This window comes from Octopus sinensis, linkage group LG4 (genome assembly GCF_006345805.1).
Source record: "Octopus sinensis linkage group LG4, ASM634580v1, whole genome shotgun sequence".
NCBI classification, from domain to species: Eukaryota; Metazoa; Mollusca; class Cephalopoda; order Octopoda; family Octopodidae; genus Octopus; species Octopus sinensis.
The window spans coordinates 62,948,271-62,967,768 of NC_043000.1; the positions used below are offsets into that span (position 1 = coordinate 62,948,271).

General features: G+C 34.4%; 1 protein-coding gene across 1 annotated transcript in view; it reads right to left on the reverse strand.

The window, feature by feature from the left end:
- Nucleotides 1-11,319, reverse strand: part of LOC115210631 (electroneutral sodium bicarbonate exchanger 1) — a 154,218-nt gene extending 142,899 nt beyond the window's left edge. Inside the window, exon 1 of the mRNA XM_029779276.2 lies at nucleotides 11,028-11,319. Within this exon, the coding sequence (XP_029635136.1) occupies nucleotides 11,028-11,109 (82 nt within the window). The 5' untranslated portion in view covers nucleotides 11,110-11,319. The remainder of the gene's footprint in view (nucleotides 1-11,027) is intronic.
- Nucleotides 11,320-19,498: the final 8,179 nt, after the last annotated feature.

A 19,498-nucleotide genomic window follows, 5' to 3' on the forward strand; every position in this document is an offset into this window, starting at 1 on the left:
ACGGGAAAATGAAAAAGTCTTTTACGTTTTGCGCCTACGCTCTCCAACAGAAAGGAGTAAGAGAAAATAAACAGCGAGAATGAAACATTTGTAGATTTCAACGGTCCAGCATGGAGAGGGAGAGCGAGAGAGAGTGAGAGGGAGCTCCGAGTCCAAATCTACTCGGAGTCAACTTTGCCTTTCATCCTTTTGGGGACAGTTGACAGACGGAACTGTAAGAACAGGACGCCTTCTAGTATTTGTTCTGGCTCTTTGCGTTCTGAGTTCAAAGCTCGCCCTTGGCTGCTTGGATGATAGACTTCTCTCGTTTAACCCGGCAGCAAGGATGCCTTTAGTGTCCGTGGTGCCTTTAATCCAATCTTTTGCAAGCATTTGGACCAGGTTTCAGATTTGAGGATACCCTCCCCAATCTCTCTCTCACACACGCATACACACACACGCACAAACACACACACACACACACACACACACACACACACACACACACACACACACACACACACACACACAAGAATCTGTCTCTGCAATGGTTATAGTCACTACCTTCTGTCCTGGCTATAAGAAAAAACGAAACCATTATAAATACACGTGCGCCTTCACACGTGTTCATATAACTTAAGAATTGGAGCATTACTGGTCCCGGACATGTTCATACGCACACATTGAGTATGTGTGTTTTTGTGTGTATCATCATTATTATCGTTTAACTTTTCTAAGCTCGCATGAATCGGGCGAAATTTGTTGAGGCAGATTTTACATAGCTGGAGACCCTTCCTGTCATCAATCCTCTTCCGTTTCCACGTAAGTAAGGTAATAAATAATTCCTCATTGTCAGACATTTTTTTCACGGAAGATTGGGAACAATGAACATTGCTGTATGGCAGCGAAACTCGTTTACAGCCTTCAAGCTATGTCAAGACAAGTAGACACGGATCTTTTCTGTTATGTTTTGGAATTTTCAGAAAATTTTTGCGAATTTGTAGTCTACACACGGGAATTCATACGATTGTGCAAAAACAAAGAAACATTTTTATGAGAGATTTAAGTCCTATTATTTTTAGCACATCTCAAGACCACCTCATACCTCATGTATTTTAAGCATTTTAAGCATTACCACGTGGGTAAGCAACCTATATGTCTGTGGCTTTCGATTGGCTAAAACTAACCTAAATTTGCAAACATTAAAATATAACAAAACAAACCGACAGACAAAATATATTAATTCTTTATTTGTTGAATTATTGAAAAGTGAATTTCTTGTCAATGATTACCATACAAAACTATATCAACATACCAACATACCAAATATGAAATCAATTGGAACAACATACCAAATATGAAATCAACATACCAAATATGAAATCAATTGGAACAAAAATTGAAGAAATTGAAAAGTGACAGCCAAACGTAAAACATCCGTAAACATCAAATCATGCGCACATATTTATAAAGCATATGTATGTGTACGGTGATCTTCTTTCAATTCCCGCCTTTTAGACCCACTCACAAGTCTTTAGTTGACTCCGGGTTATAGAAAAAATTCGGCCGAGGCGCTTCGCTGCAGGACTGAACTCGGAACCATATGGCCATATGACTGGGAAGCAAACCCTATATCCACACCAGCGCATACAACACACACAGACATGTGTGTGTGTGTGTGTGTGTGTCTATGTCTATATACATGCGTACATTCATGCTGATCATGGTAATCTCTGGTAGCTCGAGAAAGACGGTTCCGCATTTTCTTGTAGAACCAGCACAAATGATTTATTTATAGTGATCAGATGTTTGTGCTGTATGTGGGACCACGTTTGGCCCTGCCTGCTTTAGATTCGAAACCGAGTACATTAACTCACACCCCCGCCCCATCAAATCGACGTTGCCAGAACAGGTGAAACGTGTACCATATGTCAGGTGTCGAAGTAATAGCAGAGCAACGTGGGAGTGTTTCGCTTAATAATACAACTCACCAACCAGTTCAGGAATTAAAATCACAATCTCGCGATCGTAAGCACAGCATCCTAACCACTAGGCCAGGCGCCCTCACGCGTTACATAATGCTTAAATAGATAAATGACATTGATCCATTAATCAATATATAGTCCAATATCTGAACTTACAGAAAAGAAAGTAAAAAAAAAAGACAATTTTAAAATATAACAAAACAAACCGACAGACAAAAGGAAAAAAGAATAACGACTTCACAAAAAATAAAATAAAACACATCGAAGAGTGTCTATTATTTAGTTCAGCAGTTACGGTAGTCAGGCGTTATGTAGGTGTCACGGTATAAAATTAACAGACGACAGCCTAGTCGTTAAACACAACAAACCCTTTCATACAACACACGTCTGAATGAAAGCAGTTATTCAGAGACTAACCTAACTCAAGCTTCTCAGTGAGTTGCATACATGCTTCTACTTTCTACCGGAATAGTTTAGTTTTTAACTAGTAGCAAATTGTACACCCCGATATAATAACCCATATAACCTTCATTTCCTTCTTCCTCGAGACTTTGAAACTTTTGTAAACTGCTAACAGATAGTTTTATCACTTCTGTTAATCTAAATTGAATAATTTAGATGGATGGAAAAGGAAGAGAGAGAGAGAGAGAAAAGAAAACACTGACTTTTTTCCTCTCTTCATTTATTTATCTCCTCTCTCTCTCTCTCACCTTCTCTGTATGTGTGTGTGTGTGTGTGTTGTGTGTGTGTGTGGTGTGTGTGTGTGTGTGTGTGTATGTGGGCATGTGTGCCTATCTCTTGTTTTCCTACTTCTAAATCCAAAAATTTCCTGGAATATCATCATCATACACATTATACACACACATATATATATACATATGTTCATATACGTGTGTGTGTGTGTGTGTGTAGTCTTAATGTGAAATGAGATCTGGTGCAAATCTCATCGGCTATTCTTGTTGCATGCCTTCAGGATCAGCTCTAATTGAGCAGATCTGTCTAATCAAAAGCATTCAAGTCGTGACCATCCCGTCTGTCTTTTAGTCAGTGTTCATTTAGCTAGAACAGATTTATCTAATCTGACCTTCCAAGACAGTGGAGTAAGGTGAAATTAGAGAGAATGTGACTGCTGTTTCTAGCCAGTAGAAGGACGGCGTAAAATCTCTTTGTTGGTACTTTTCAAAAGCTAATTGGGTCGTAGTGGTACAATTAGATTACTCTTTGCAAGTCAGCCTCGAGTAAACCCCACATCTCCCTCTCTCCCTAGGGAGGTAGTACTTGCACTAATTACCTCAAGCAGCAAAATGCATAATTGTCTAATGTTCCTTTTTTGGCATCTATTCACAACTAGGGTAGATAGAATGAGAAATTTACAAAACTTAAGTGCCTTAAGCACCCATCGCAATATCAGTGATAACATGCGAAACGAACTGATGCTAACTTGCCAGTTAGGCTCACGAGAGAAAAACTTACGTGGTCATTAAACATACTAGAAATAATAGCCAAATCTACTCCAAGTCACATACCCTACAGTCTTAAAATAAGAAGATAACAGGGTTGTGAGTTTGGATTACAGGTAGTACATAAAGCTACTTTTGTGGGGTGTGGTGCACACTACTATTTTTGTTGTGTGGAGATGCGGAAGAGTTACAGGGGTTACAGGTTACTTTGATATTTTAATTATTAAATGAAAGAAACCTACTGAACTCTACATTAAATTTTCATTCAGAATCGACTTACAGACCATCATATATATTTGTGTGTGTGTGATAATTAGCGGTTCAGCAAAAGAGACCGATAGAATAAGTAACAGACTTTTTTCTAAAAAACCAAGTACACGGATCGATTTGTCCGACTAAACACTTCTGGGCAGTGCACCAGTTTAGTCGCAGATAGACAGATCTATCGACAGACAGACAGACAGACAGACAGATAGACAGACAGACAGATAGACAGACAGATAGATAGATAGATAGATAGAAGATAGATAGATAGATAGATAGATAGTTCTAATAATGAAGTCAAACCAAACTGATATTCTGAAATCATTTAATCAAAAATAATAATACCATGCACCGCTTCTTAATGTGTGTGTGTGTGTGTGTGTGTGTGTGTGTGTGTGTGTGTTGTGTGTGTGTGTGTGTGTGTGTGCGTGCGCGCGTATAGTAGTAGTAAGTAGTAGTAGTTAGTAGTAGTAGTAGTAGTAACAGCAGCAGCAGCAGACGTAGTGGTAGTAGTAGTAGTAGTAGTAGTAGTAGTAGTAGTAGTGTTTAATTTTCTCTTCGGGTTACTTCCTAACACAATCTGTTGCGTTTATGAAAATTTTATCGCGCTTTTTATGAAAGTGATCTTGCAATCCTGGGTTGAATAATATGATGTTGGCTTCATTGTGCCCAAGAAAAAAAGGTGGGATGGGCCTTAACCAAAAGGCTTTCTCAGTTATATATGGTTGCCTATTCAAAGATGAACAGGAATTAAACGACAAAAGCATATGTTAACTCTCCTGTACTAGTGAAGCCAGCTGTACAAGTATAATTATTACGGCTATGGCGGCACTAATAAACCATCCTTGCTCTAATTCTAACCCTAATCCATAAAATAAACAACGTCACAATAAAGTAGAAATCAGGCGGCAACCACTCAGAGAGAGAAAGTGAGAGAGAGTATCTACGGGGTTGTTTGATATGCTAGAAATAGCAGTCAAATCCTAGGCAAACCGTACACACTGCATTCTCTCGTGGTTTCTAATTTAGGCACAAGGCCAGTAATTTTGAAGGAATAGGATTAATAGATATCATTGACCCCTGTACTTGAATAGTACTTTGTTTTGCCGACTACAGTCTAAAATGATAAATATTAGACAAACAGGTTTTAAAAATATTAAACAGATCTATAAATATTAGACAAACAGGTCAAATAGTTTCTATTTAATAATTTTGACCAAAAATAGATGGGCTGGTCGAAACTGGATTACAATGACTTTTATCATTGGTCAGCTCCATGAAAAACATACGTATTTTGTTGTTGCTACATTTGTTTGACCCCTGGTCACTCAAGGGTTTAACAGGAACAACCAACAAAGAGCCAGCGGGCGAACTTCTAAGTGAGCGCTTACTTTGCTAGAAATAGCAGCCGAATCTCTCCTAAACTCCACTCTAATGTCTTTAAGAATAAAAGGACTTGTGAGATAATATAATTCGACTATACACGTGTGTGTGTCTGTTTGTATGTATGTATGTATGTATGTATGTATATATATATACACACACATACACACACACACATACACACACACACATATATATATAGGGAGAGTTTACGAAAACTATACATACATACATACATACATACATATATATGTATGTGTGTGTATGTATGCATGCATGTATGTATGTATATGTATATCTAAAAAGAAGATAAGTTAAGTTTCACTAAACCTGTTTCAGATGTTTTTTATTGATGAATAATTCGATTGATTTTTTTTTTATGTAAACACCATACCTGGAACTTTAACTTTGTCGAATCTGGAATTTACATTAGATCTGAAACTGCAGCCCAGTGTGCATGGGTATATAGTTTAATGCACATGTATATCAATATGTATGTGTATACAGATGTGTGCATGTACATGTATGTGTAAGTGCATGAATACAATACACCCAGATGTGCGGATCTCGGTCTTCACTCGGTGTCCTTAAATATTAAAATATCTTGATTCAAATGAATGCAACAAATAATTAATATGTGTGTGTTTGGGTATGTGTGTGTGTGTGTGTGTGTGTGTGTGTGTGTGTGTGTGTACGTACATATGTATGCGTATTCGACGGGTTTCCCTGCAATTTCCGTCTACCAAAGGCACTTACAAAGCATTGGTTGGTCCGGGGTTAGAATATTATAATAGAAGACACTTGCCTAAAGTACTGCGCAGTGGGACTGAACCCGAAGCTCACGTTCTTGTAAGCTTCTTAACCACAGTCATACTTTTTGATGATATATTATGCATGTAAAATATTTTTTTTAAAAGGGGAAGCGAAGTAGTCACGGTTGAAAGGTCACTGATTAAGGATCTGCTTTACAAGAGATGAGTTGGGACTTAATAACATCCAACAGTTTCAGTGTTTACTTCTTTACAAACAACTCCCAGCAAAGCCGTCTTATCAGTGATTTGGACCCTTTAATATTTATTTAAGGCGGCGATCTGGCAGAAACGTTAGCACGCCGGGCGAAATGCTTAGCAGTATTTCCTCTGTCTTTTACGTTCTGAGTTCAAATTCCGCCGAGGTCAACTTTGCCTTTCATCCTTTCGAGGTCGATAAATTAAAGTACCAGTTGCGTACTGGGGTCGATCTAATCGATTGCCCCCCCCCCCATCACCCAAAATTTCGAGCCTCGTGCCTAGAGTAGAAAAGAATATTTATTTATTGGCAGCAGCTACAGCATTCGTAGATCCGAATTAGCTCCTAGACTAGTGAGAACAACCACCCATCCCACCCCGGCAACTGACCAGTCTGCCCATTACCTTCAGATTGCTGCATCTCAGTTACATTTGAATTGATTTGGGGTGTTGTTTGTTGTTGTTTAAGCCTCTGCCTAGATTGCATAGACCTACAATATCAAAAACTTTCCAACCGTCACAATCACATCATTTCAATAAACGGTAGTGCGACTTGAAAGGTATCTGGGCGTTATTTCTAGCTGACTGAGCGAGTGACAAAGACACTGCAAATGAAATAAACAAATAAACGAAGGAAATGGAAATAAAGAAGTTTTGACATTTACACCTTTCCTGAGAATGTTTGTAGCGTCTTTAAGTGAAAAGACTACAAGAGGGAGTCAAAGTAACATCTTAAGACTCGACTCACCGGAAGTTTACAACTGTTGGTTATAAGGTGTTTGCTTGCCTATTCCTACACACGTATTGAAGGAAGGAAGAAAGGAAGGAAGGAAGGACAGAAAGAAAGAAAGAGAAAGAACGAAAGAAAGAAAGAAAGAAAGAAAGAAAGAAAGAAAGAAAGAAAGAAAGAAAGAAAAAAAGAAAGAAAGAAAGAAAGTAAGAAAGAGGGAAAGAAAGAAGGGAGGGAGGAAAGAAAGAAGGGAGGGAGGAAAAAGAAAGAAAGAAAGAAAGAAGGGAGGGAGGAAAGAAAGAAAGAAAGAAGGGAGGGAGGAAAGAAAGAAAGAAAGAAAGAAAGAAAGAAAGAAAGAAAGAAAGAAAGAAAGAAAGAAAGAAAGAAAGAAAGAGCGACAGAAAGAAGGAAGAAAGAAAGAAAGAAAGAAATAGTTGCATTTCATTTCTGAAATGCAATTATTTCACACCTCTTAAGCGATCTATACTCCTGGAAAATGTATAAAAGCCACAGACTCATATGTACTTCTTATCGCATGCAGGGTTTCAGCTGCCAATTAACTTTTAGACCGTTCTGTCTTATCATATGTGATACACAGAACATATCTCCCTGGCGTCCACGCATCGTGTGATACACAGTTACTTGTTTTTATTTATTTATTTATTCATTCATTCATTTCAATTACCAGAATAACTTAAGAAAGTAAAGCTCTTATTTACTCAGAAAGTAATGAAACAAGGGCTAATTAAAAGTATGAAAACAAGGATGGCGCAGGAGCGGCTGTGTGGTAAGAAGCTTGCTAACCAACCACATGGTTCTGGGTTCAGTCCCACTGCGTGGCATCTTGGGCAAGTGTCTTCTGCTATAGCCCCGGGCCGACTAATGCCTTGTGAGTGGATTTGGTAGACGGAAACTGAAAGAAGCCTGTCGTATATATGTATATATATATATATATGTGTGTGTGTGTGTGTGTTTGTGTGTCTGTGTTTGTTCCCCTAGCGTTGCTTGACAACCGATGCTGGTGTGTTTACGTCCCCGTAACTTAGCGGTTCGGCAAAAAGAGACCGATAGAATAAGTACTGGGCTTACAAAAAGAATAAGTCCCGGGGTCGAGTTGCTCGACTAAAGGCGGTGCTCCAGCATGGCCGCAGTCAAATGACTGAAACAAGTAAAAGAGTAAAAGAGTAAAAAAGAGAGAGTAAAGAGTATGGATATTCAGAACAAACTTATAAAAATGCCTCGGACTGAAAAAAGGGGTAAAACAGAAAACGTCATAGCGAGAGAAACCACCATGTAATTTCAAGCCTTTGTCGAAGTCATACTTTTTGCTTGTAAAGAAGAATATTTTAGTTATCAAAGGTTTCAACTCCCAATTAGACCTTACCTCTACTCTAAGTGGTAGCTAAACCTGCTAAATTTTAAACTATATGACTAAGACTTCACCAGGTGGTACTATTAAGTTAGACAGGGTCTGGGCTAATACTGGCCGGAACCTATCTTAAGTTATCAAAATTATATAAATGTGTGTATATATATAGAGAGAGGGGGGAGAGGGAGAGAGATAGATATATACGTATATATGTATATGTATGTATGTATGTACATTTATAAATGCAATTATATATATATATTTACACACACACACACATACATATACATTGCTAGCGTCATCCACATATTTTGAAGACGTCTGCTATATCAGTTTTGTATGTACAGGTGTTGGGATGGTTCACTTCACAACGCAGTTTCCAGTTCGGACATACTGCGCGGCGCCTTGGCCAAGTGCCTTCAACTTACAGTCCCAAATCTACCCGGTGACTCGGGGGTGAATTTGGTAGATGGAAGTTTTTCTGTCTGTGTGTGTGTGTCTGTGTGTGTGTGCGCGCGCGCAAGCGTGCGTGTGTGTGTATGTGTGTGAGTCTGTGTTTGTGAGTGTGGAGGCGTGGGATGTGTGCCTTTGTGTTTGTATTTGTCAATCCACCGCTTAACAACCGGTATTGGTTCGTTTACGTCTCCGTAAAGTAGTGATTCGGTAAAAGAGAAAAACAACAACGATGGAATAAGTGCCAGACTTCAAATGATAAGTCCTGGTATGAATGTGTTCGACTAAACCCTTCAAGGTGGTGTGTGTGTGTGTGTGTGTGTGTGTGTGTGTGTGTGTATCTCACGCATCCTTTTCCAAGTAAGTTTTATATATATATATATATATAAGGGGTGTATGAAAAGTTTTCAGCCTTCAAGGCCTTCTTTGAGCCTTGAAGTCTGTACCTTCATCAGAAGTCTTGTGCCATGTTTTGTTTTTTTGAGGTTCAAGACTTTTCATACACCCCTCGTATATGTATGTGTGTATGTATGTATGTATGTATGTATGTATGTATGTATGTATGTATGTATGTATGTATGTATGTATGTATGTATGTATGTATGTATGTATGTTTGTATGTACTTCCCTGTGTTTAGTCAACCCATTGTTTTTATTATTATTGGTATGTAGATATTAAATTTTGCATATATAATTAATGTTTTAAAACAATGGAGTTTTGTATTTTGAGAAAAGTCAAATATATCTATAAAACTGACACTAATCGTATGACTCAAAATGTATTTTTCTTGATCTTCCTACGAGTGAAGCAAACTGCAACTCGGTGTGTTGAATTCACAACATAAAGAAGAAATTACAGGACGTTGAATCTGTTACTCTTTTCATTTGTCTCATTCCATCAAACTTTCTAAAGATTGAACTAAATCCTACTTTGTATCATATATAGTCCACAGAAAACGAACATGTTATAGAAAAGTTTAGCGTAAAATATTCCATGAACTATATAGATCAGCAGGTCTATAAACTATACAGATCTGCAGGTATACCACCAACTCCACATGTTAATGAATACATGTGTGTGGCACAAGACAAAGCTCAGTCTTGGGTTCGATATATACAGACACTCACGCACGCACAGATATAGATGATGAGTGTAGGGGGAAATGACATCGTCTCATACCGAGACTCTTCGTACCAATACCGAAGGAATGCTGTAGTGGCACGAGTCTTCCAATCCGAGCGTGGTCAGTGAAGTAAGCTAGTTGGAAACTGCGTGGGATCATGAAGGATGGTTGGGCTGATTGCTGAAGATTACGTTAAGAGTACGAGTAATATATAGAAGTCAATAAATTGTGCGATCTAATTCGAAACAGATGCGATTAGTACAAGTGTCAGAGGAAATTTCTGTCATTTGTACAATAAAACCATAAGTAGGAAGTTCCGATGCTAGGACAACAAGATTATTCAACGTCGATTCCGGCAGATAATCCATTTACTTCATATATATGTGTGCGTGGACAGAGAGAGAGAGAGAGAGAGAGACAGACAGACAGACTGACAGACAGAGACAGAGAGAAAGAGAGACATACATATATATTTATATAAATATATAGTTATATAACATGTATGTATGTATACATACATATACACATTAATCCATCAATCCAGTTTCATATGAATGTATGTGTGTATGTATACGTAAATGTATAAATATGTATATATGTGTATATATACACACACACGTTTGTATGTATATATGTATGTACGTATTGGAAGCGACAGTGACGTGTAAAAGAGCCTTAGTTTTAAAAAAAACCTACACTTAAAATCAGAATTTTTCAGGGTTATTTTATGGGGGGTGGGGAGAGAAAAAGGAACAAAAAACAACTAACATCTGTATGAATGTTTCAACTCTCTTGACACAAGGATTATAAAATAATAAAAAAAAAGGCATGGGGGTGAGTTGGTAAAAATTTACCTAATATTTTAACAGCTGTGTGTTAAATTTTTTCTCTTCTTCATTTTTTATGGAGGTGGAGGGCATTTTGAATTTAGCGATTTCATATATACTTTCTAAACAGCGCTTTACGTGTTTTAGATGAAAGAAACCCACGCGAACATTAAATCTACAGCATGCTGACGTCAAAAGGCACATAAATTCATACATACAATTAAGGCCAATATTTATATATATATATATATATATATATATATATATATATATACACGTCCTGCAATTACTTAGGGGAGGTACAGAAGTTAAGAGATGATAATAGGCGCTACGCACGTTCTTTTATTTTAATGAATGAGGAAAAGTTGAATGAACAAAGTTATGACCAAACCAAAGAAAAAAAAAGAGGAAAATTTGTTGGAAATTACAATTATATGAAAACTTACCGATGTTGTCGATATCTTTTTCTGGAATCTCTCTATTAACTCCACTGTCCCGGACGGGACACGTGGAATCGTTACGTTCCATGTTTTTCTTCTATCAACTAACCTCGCTCTCTGTCTGTATGTGTATGTATATCCTTCGTTCAGCTATACCGGCTGCTAGTCAGTCAGTTTAGTATGTCATGTGTGAGTACAGTGAAATGTCGCGCCTCTTACAACAGATTGCCCTGGTGTAGCAGGCTGACTAACTTTATAATGCTGACTGACCTACACACATTGCCTCTTAGTCTCTTTCCACCTCACACACTAACATGCTTTTTTTTATTTATTTATTTGTTTGTTTGTTTATTTATTTATTTATTATTGTTTTGCGTATGTAAGTGTGGTGGGAAAGGCATAAGAGGTAAGGCAAAGCAGAAGAAACAAAGCTCATAGCTCATGGCGGCGTATTTCATTGGGTGTTAGTAAAAAGTCACTGAAATCGTATCTCATAAATACACATTCATAAATACACACACACACACACATATATATATACACATATATATACTCTTTATATCTATTGTTAATAATATTTAAATTAATAGATATATATATATATATATGTATGTCCTCACCCCACTCTCACCGCGCACACACATACACACACACACGCACACTATTGCTACATTCACGCACACAGACACTGACACACCACACATACACGCACATACACACGTAGATGTATATACAATGTGTATACAAATAGATGGATAGATAGATAGATAGATAGATAGATAGATAGATAGATAGATAGATAGATAGATAGATAGATAGATAGATAGATAGACTAACGTCCGAAACGTCACTTTTTCTTTCTATTAAGCTAATACCATTTTTGTGAAGCCTTGTTTCTCGTGTATTCTTCTTTATTGTTCGTTTAATTACATTTAAATATGTAATATATATATATATATATATATATATATATATTATATATATATATATATATATGTACATATATATATAAATATACACTCACATATATATTATATATACATATATATATATATATATATATATATATACATGCCCACACACACACACACACTCATTCACACACACACACACACACACACACATTATTTTCTTTCTCATGTACATAAAACTATAACAGTGTGTTAGGAATTTTGCATCGCACCACGTGGTTCTGTGTTCGATCTACTTTCGGGGCAACACGCGCTTTCGCCTCTTCGGTTTCCTACTCATTGATTCCTTTTGGCAAATTGTAAACAGAAACGGGTTCGGTGACACATGTCTGCAAGACTTTCTGTCTCCCTTTTTCTCTTTCTCTTTCTCTTTCACTCTCTCCTTTCTGTCAGTCTGTCTGTCTGCTTATCTATCTCTCTGTCTGTCTGCCAATCTTTCTCTCTGTCTGTCTCTGTCTGTCTTTCTCTCTCTTTCTCTCATTATACTCACACATACCCACACATACTTTTACTTGTGCCAGTTATTCGACAGCGGTCATGCTTTTAAGGGTTTAGGTATGAAATCAACCCAGTACATGATTTAAGTCAGGGTACTTATGTTCTCGATCTCTTCTTTATCGAACACGACAAAACACCAAACACCGGTTGTCACGATGTATGTGACAAAGACATACATATAAACATACAACACACACTCACACCCACTCACTATAAGTACGTACGTATGTATGTATGTATGTATGTATGTATGTATGTATGTATGTATGTATGTATGTATGTATGTGTGTGTGTGTATGTATGTATGTATGTATGTATGTATGCATGCGTGCGTGCGTGTGTATGTATGTATGTATGTATGTATGCATGCATGCGTGTGTATGTATGTATGTATGTATGCATGCGTGCGTGTGTGTGTATGTATGTATGTATGTATGTATGTATGTAGTATGTATGTATGTATGCATGTATGTATGTATGTATGTATGTATGTATGTATGTATGTATGGAGGGCGGGGGAACTAAGGCTGTATCATGCGCGGGGACATAGAAATAATCGGACTGAATATCCGATCGCGCGGTTAAACCATTGGGAGTGAAGGACTCCTAGTCTTTGTTAGGGCATCCTTCTAGGAGAAGGTAACTCAGGTAACTGGAATAACTCCGACATAAAACCTGCGGCTCAGTGGTTACCGATGATATTGACTTGTTCTTCTTTTCGGATTATGGCTGTTGTTGCTTAGTGTGGGGGATTGACTCAGTACACAGCCTTTCCTCACTTTAAAAAAAAATCTTCTTGCACAGGCATTGTACGATAACAACATTGATTAAGCTTCGTGCAATGGCCATACTCGATAACGAGGGGGCAGCCACCATGTATGTATGTATGTATGTGTATGTATGTATGTATGTATGTATGTATGTATGTATGTATGTATGTATGTTGTGTGTGTATATATGTATTTGTGTATGTGTGTGTATGTATGTATGTTCTTTTCCCCTTTTTAACTTAGAATAAATTCTAACAGGCTACCTACTTGGTAGCAAGGTTTTGAAGGAATGAATCTCGTTTTAACCATCATCTTAAAAAGGTCTTGCAAATTTTCATAGTTCCAGATATCGTGATCATTTGTAGCGTATGAATTAAGGGATTTGTGTTCTCTCCCCAAGATCACAAGTTCAGCCATACTTTGTTCCAGACGGGTTGGTATGTATCCTGTTGGTCCATTTTATATATGAAATGAAAAATGTAACTTCGGTACTGGAATTGCAAACTCCTTCAGACTTGCGTGGAAAGTATAGCCTTTCTACATCTACATTGATGCTGAAGTTTCCCGTAACAACGAGCAGCTTCCGAGTTCCAACGTCTATATCACTGAGTTCCTATAGTGACTAGTTCAGAAAGTCAAACTTATACATGAGGACAGACACTGCAAAGGTATTGCAGGCAATAGGTTTGTTGTAAGCTGAGATTTCTGATGACCATATTCTCTTTCCTCTCATGAGATATTCCTCCCTCTTTCTTTCTCGGGGTAACCATTCCTGTATGTATATTATTTTCATATATACGTGCGTGTGTGTGTGTGTGTGGTGTGTGTGTGTATGTGTGTGTGTGTGTGTGTTGTGTGTGTAATTAAGAGAAATAACCTCTATTAAATAATTCAATAGTGAAAGACATATAGAAAAAATTTAAATATACTATAATAAATTTTATTCAAAAAATCACTAAATTAAATAAACATTAAATTGACTACGTGCGTTTCGTGACTATATCTTTAAATCGTTAATAAAATAATTAAACCGATACCATTAAAATTAATTCGATTTTAAAATATAGCCACGCTTCAGGCCTTAAATAATGATAAAATAAATGTATGTATCTAAACATATAATAAATTAACAAATAAATATAGAAATATACGTATCTAAACACTAAATAATCGAATAAAATATAGTAATATTAATGAAAAATAAAATCATAACTTATCTTATTGAAGAATTCCAGTTAACTGAAATTTTAAAAGTTAAACATAGGGCCTAGCGTTGCTAAGAAATTTATCACGTGAAAACATGCCGTAAATAATAACTATAGAATAGATAGATATAAATATGTTATTTTAGCTGTGAAAATAACAATATGTATTTTAGCTGTGAAAATAAGACATAAAGTAGATGTAATATACCATTTACTGGAAAAATCCTAAATTCTCAATAATTTATAACTAAAATACGTAAAATAAATAAAATAAATATCGATAACTTAATCTATATTCATCAATTTATTTACTTATTTATTTTATAAGCACCTTGGTTTAATCGTATTTTAATTATGTAATATACACTACATAATCTACTGCTAATTTATACTCATTATTCTACTACAAATTATAACTACAAAAATTAGTAACATAAATCAGGGTTAAATATATGCACAAATTAGTTAAACTTATTATATAAGTAATTTAACTTATGTCTACATATAATTTTTTGCTCATCTCGAGAATTAATCAACTTTTTATTAATAGATAGTAATAGCTCCATAAATTCATTTGTACATAATAAACAAAAATTATTACCTATTCGATAAGATTTAGCTTTACAAACTATCTCCCAATTTAAATTATACTTAATTCCTTCAGATTTCAATTCCCATATATATTTGCTAAGGTCAGTAGAATTAATCAATGTTTTATTCTTAAATGAATGCATGTGTTGAGCCACCCTTAATTTTATTTTATTAGAAGTCGACCCCACGTAAGTCGCGTTTAAATTATAACTATTCGTATTAATATTATCATCAATCAAAGTCACTACAAAATTATATACTACATCATCCAAATTACATTTATTTTTAAATTTACATCTTGTCTTATCTCTACAAGTACAATTAATTATATTTTGGTCTTTATTATTATTGGAATAATTATTTAAATTGTTACTGCAAAACTTATTAAGCTTAAATCTATTAAAAGAAGAAATAATATTACCAACATTATTAGTAGTAGATAACCAACTCCAAAATAATTACTAGAAAAAATGTTATATTTTTTATTATCTATAATGAATACTTCAATTAGTTTTAATATCTCTTTAATAATGTTTGATTTAATTTGAGCCCCATAAGGAATAATTAACCAAATTTTGTTCTTATTGTTAACATTATTTTTATTCATTATATTTATTGTTATCATTAAACAAATTGAATTTATTATTTTAATCTATAATTATATTCATTTTTTGTATTATCATAATACCTATTACTAAAACCATAATTATCTAAATAAAACTTATCCAACTTATAAACTTATATTATTATAAATATCATTGGAATTATTTATATTATAATCTTTTATATTATAGTTATATTTATAATTATAAAAGAATTTAATACTATTATTATATCCCGCCTCCCGCAAAGTGCGTGTTTTTGGAAAATCTCAAAATTAGAAGAAGGCTTCGATATTCTTTTACCTATATTATCAATGAACGATTTCTTAATTGAGGGCAGGTGATTACTATTAGCATTAATATATCTAAGGTTTTCATGAATTTTATGGAATGGTTGGGTTTTACCTGTTACTAAATTAATATTAGCATCTAAATAATTAACATTATAGTTCTCTTTAAATACAGTAATACCTAATCCATATCTTATAAAAATTATATAGCTTCTTCTTATATAATTCTATTGGTGCAATTTTTAGTAATAAAAGGTCATCTGTATATAATCCACCCTCCAACTTTAATTTTTCTAATTAAAGTTCCGATAATAAATAAATACCTACTAAATCAGTCACCTTGGCAGAATCACGTGCCCCCATAGGTATATCAAAATATCTCTAGTATCTTTCCTTATTATTATATCTAACCAACTATTTCCTAGCCGCTTTAACTACATTAACTTCATCATAAGTCATTCCAACCTTATTCATTGCATAAATTAGGGCCTTATTGAGTACAATCTCATTTATAGAAGAAGAAGAATTATCTATATCTATTTGAATGAATTTATATCTATTTTTATCTTTAGTATTATTAAACCATTTTAAAGTATCATTACTACTACTCCAAAGTTTTAGATAATTAAGTTCATTTAATCTATTAATATATTTATCTAAAATGATCTTACTTAATTTACCTAGATTTACATGGACAAATAAGTCTAACTTTTGGGTCAGAATAAAAATTATCCTTATGGTATTTTAAAGTAATTCTAGGGTGCATAGGTATATAAGGTTCAGTTTTATTATCTAACTCATATTTCATCATGATTAATTCAGAAGCCTTATTTATATTATAAAGAGTATTTTCAGGAACAATTTTATATTCTTTATTTATTTCTCTACCAGATTATCATATAATATAATATCTGATTGTACTATAATTCCTTCCATATTTCACATTTCTTTTATTCTAATAATTAGATTTCTTAAATATCCATTGTGCCTATTTGGGTATCTATGAAATCAAATATTTTTCACCACCTACCACATAGTATCCTCTAAAACCTGTATTCCCTATTATATGGGGGTTCCTTTCTAGATTTAAATTTTGTATTGATATAATTAGTATTCTCTACATCGTTAATATTTTATATGTAACAATTATTATCGTAGGCTTTCCATTTGATGCTATTAATAACATTTTTTACATTATTAATAAGTTTCAAAATATATTATTTTCTAGATGGTATAAGAAAATCCTATATATCTTCTATAGCTATATCTATCTATGTATCTATTATATATATATATATATATATATATATTAATAAATTTTAGGGTAGCAAATTTTATGCTAGCCTTAGCTTCCTGCTGAAGATGGCAACGCCAATCGTAAATTAAAATTATTTTATTTTATTTTATTTACAAAAGATTGCCGAAACTATGCATAGTCCAGGAAAGATAGTGTAAACGTTTTTATTTCTCTTTCCATTTCAGAATTACAACTATTAGTGGTTTGGAGTTTAACTGCTCTTTCTGGTGAGTCAGATGTCCTATTATGGCTATCTCTTATGTATTTAATATATATATATATATATATATCTTCTATATTTATATCTATCTATGATATATATATATACATATATATATATATATAATATATAATATATTATATATAATATATATATATATTATATATATATATATATATATATATATATTATTAGATATATATATATATATTATATTATATATTTGTAAAAAATGAAGTTTGAAAATGCTGCTATATTAGACAAATTTTAATTTTAACATGTTTCGGTTCTTGAAATGACAAACCTTATCAAAAAAAATTATATATAATAAAGGGAGTCCATGCTATATGTTTAAAGAGTATGATGTAATAGTTCATAATTGTGACATATATTCAATAGAGTCAAATATAAAAAATTCATATATAATAAAGCGAGTCCATGCTATATCTTTAAAGAGTATGATGTAGTAGTTCATAATTGTGACATACATTCAATAGAGTCAAATATAAAAAATTCATGTTCTTGAAAAGGCGAGGAGTTCATTTTAGATTTTACCTTGTGTTCCAATGGGAGCAACAGTAATGATTTTTGGTCGGTGTCTGCTCGCGGATTTATATCAGCTCAGCTAAGCTGTGGTCACTTGCACTTTTCACTGACGTCATATAGTTCCAAACCAATCAAAACCTAGTCTCAACGAATATAGTGAAAAGACTCTTAACTGTATCCTGTTAGGAAATCAACCAAGCGGAACGCAGTTTGGCCACGGAAGAAATACGTCATCATTTTTTTGACGAATTAGAGCTGACCCATGACTGTATCCTGTTAGGTGGCTAGTCCAGCAGATACGAGACGTCATCAATGTTTTGACCAATCAGAATCGGGTCTGAGGTGGCTAGTCCAGCAGAACGAGACGTCATCAATGTTTTGACCAATCAGAATCGGGTCTGACCCATAGCTTATCGTGTGGGGAAACCGACCAAGCAGGGTGACAATAGCTTGACCAATGAGGTAATACGTCATCAGTTTTTTGACGAATCAGGATTAGATCTGCTCGTAGAGAAAGAGATCTTTTTATAATTTTTCCTTCCCTCCCTAAGACATATCACTGTCCGTGAGTGACTGTTTAAGGATCTGAGAAATTGTAATTCGCCCCACCTCCATTATTATAATTCTCTCACTGTGGCCGTAGCAACAGTGACCACGATGGTTGTAGTAGTAGTGCGAGTTGGGGCAGTCGTAGTGGTTGTGGTAGAATTTCGTTCTCTTTTTCGGAGGTCCAATGTTTTGTTTTAATATTCCTGGCCCAGGGTGTTCAAACTTGGTCTAAATTTTTTGATGAAATAAAGTTCTTTATTTTGGCGTTGCGTGAAGGTTACGCTGTCACTGAATTTATAAAGTGGGTAAGTTGTAAATTTCGGATTTACATTTGCAGCACATCTATCTATGTGTCCGCTGACCGGTATTTTCCGGTATTCAGGGTTTCTAATTTGTGATTTATGCACCGCCATCCTGTTACGTAATCTATTTTTTGTATGGCCTATATACTGCCTATTGCAGCCTGCGCATGTTAAGACGTAAATTAAGTTTTCTGATGCGCAGTGAAGTTTGCTCTAATGGTGAACTAATGGCCTTGTTCTAGTATAAATTCTGAACCTATATATATATATATATATATATATATATATAATATATATATATATATATATATATGTATTATATATATATATATATATATATATATATATATATATATATATATATATATATATGTATATATATATATATATATATATATATATATATAATATATTATAAGAGAAATATCTGTTTGATTGTCCAGCAAAATATAAGTAAATGGTTCAGAGGAAGCTATTATGCTTTTCTATATATAAAATCAAAATTCCGCCCCTTTCTTTCTCCGGGAAAATGAAAGTACCTGGTTCAGGTAAAGCTATTATGCTATGGCCTAATTTGTCACAACAAAAACTATGCAATCGTACAACACTAATTATGCCCAAACTTATGAGGAACTG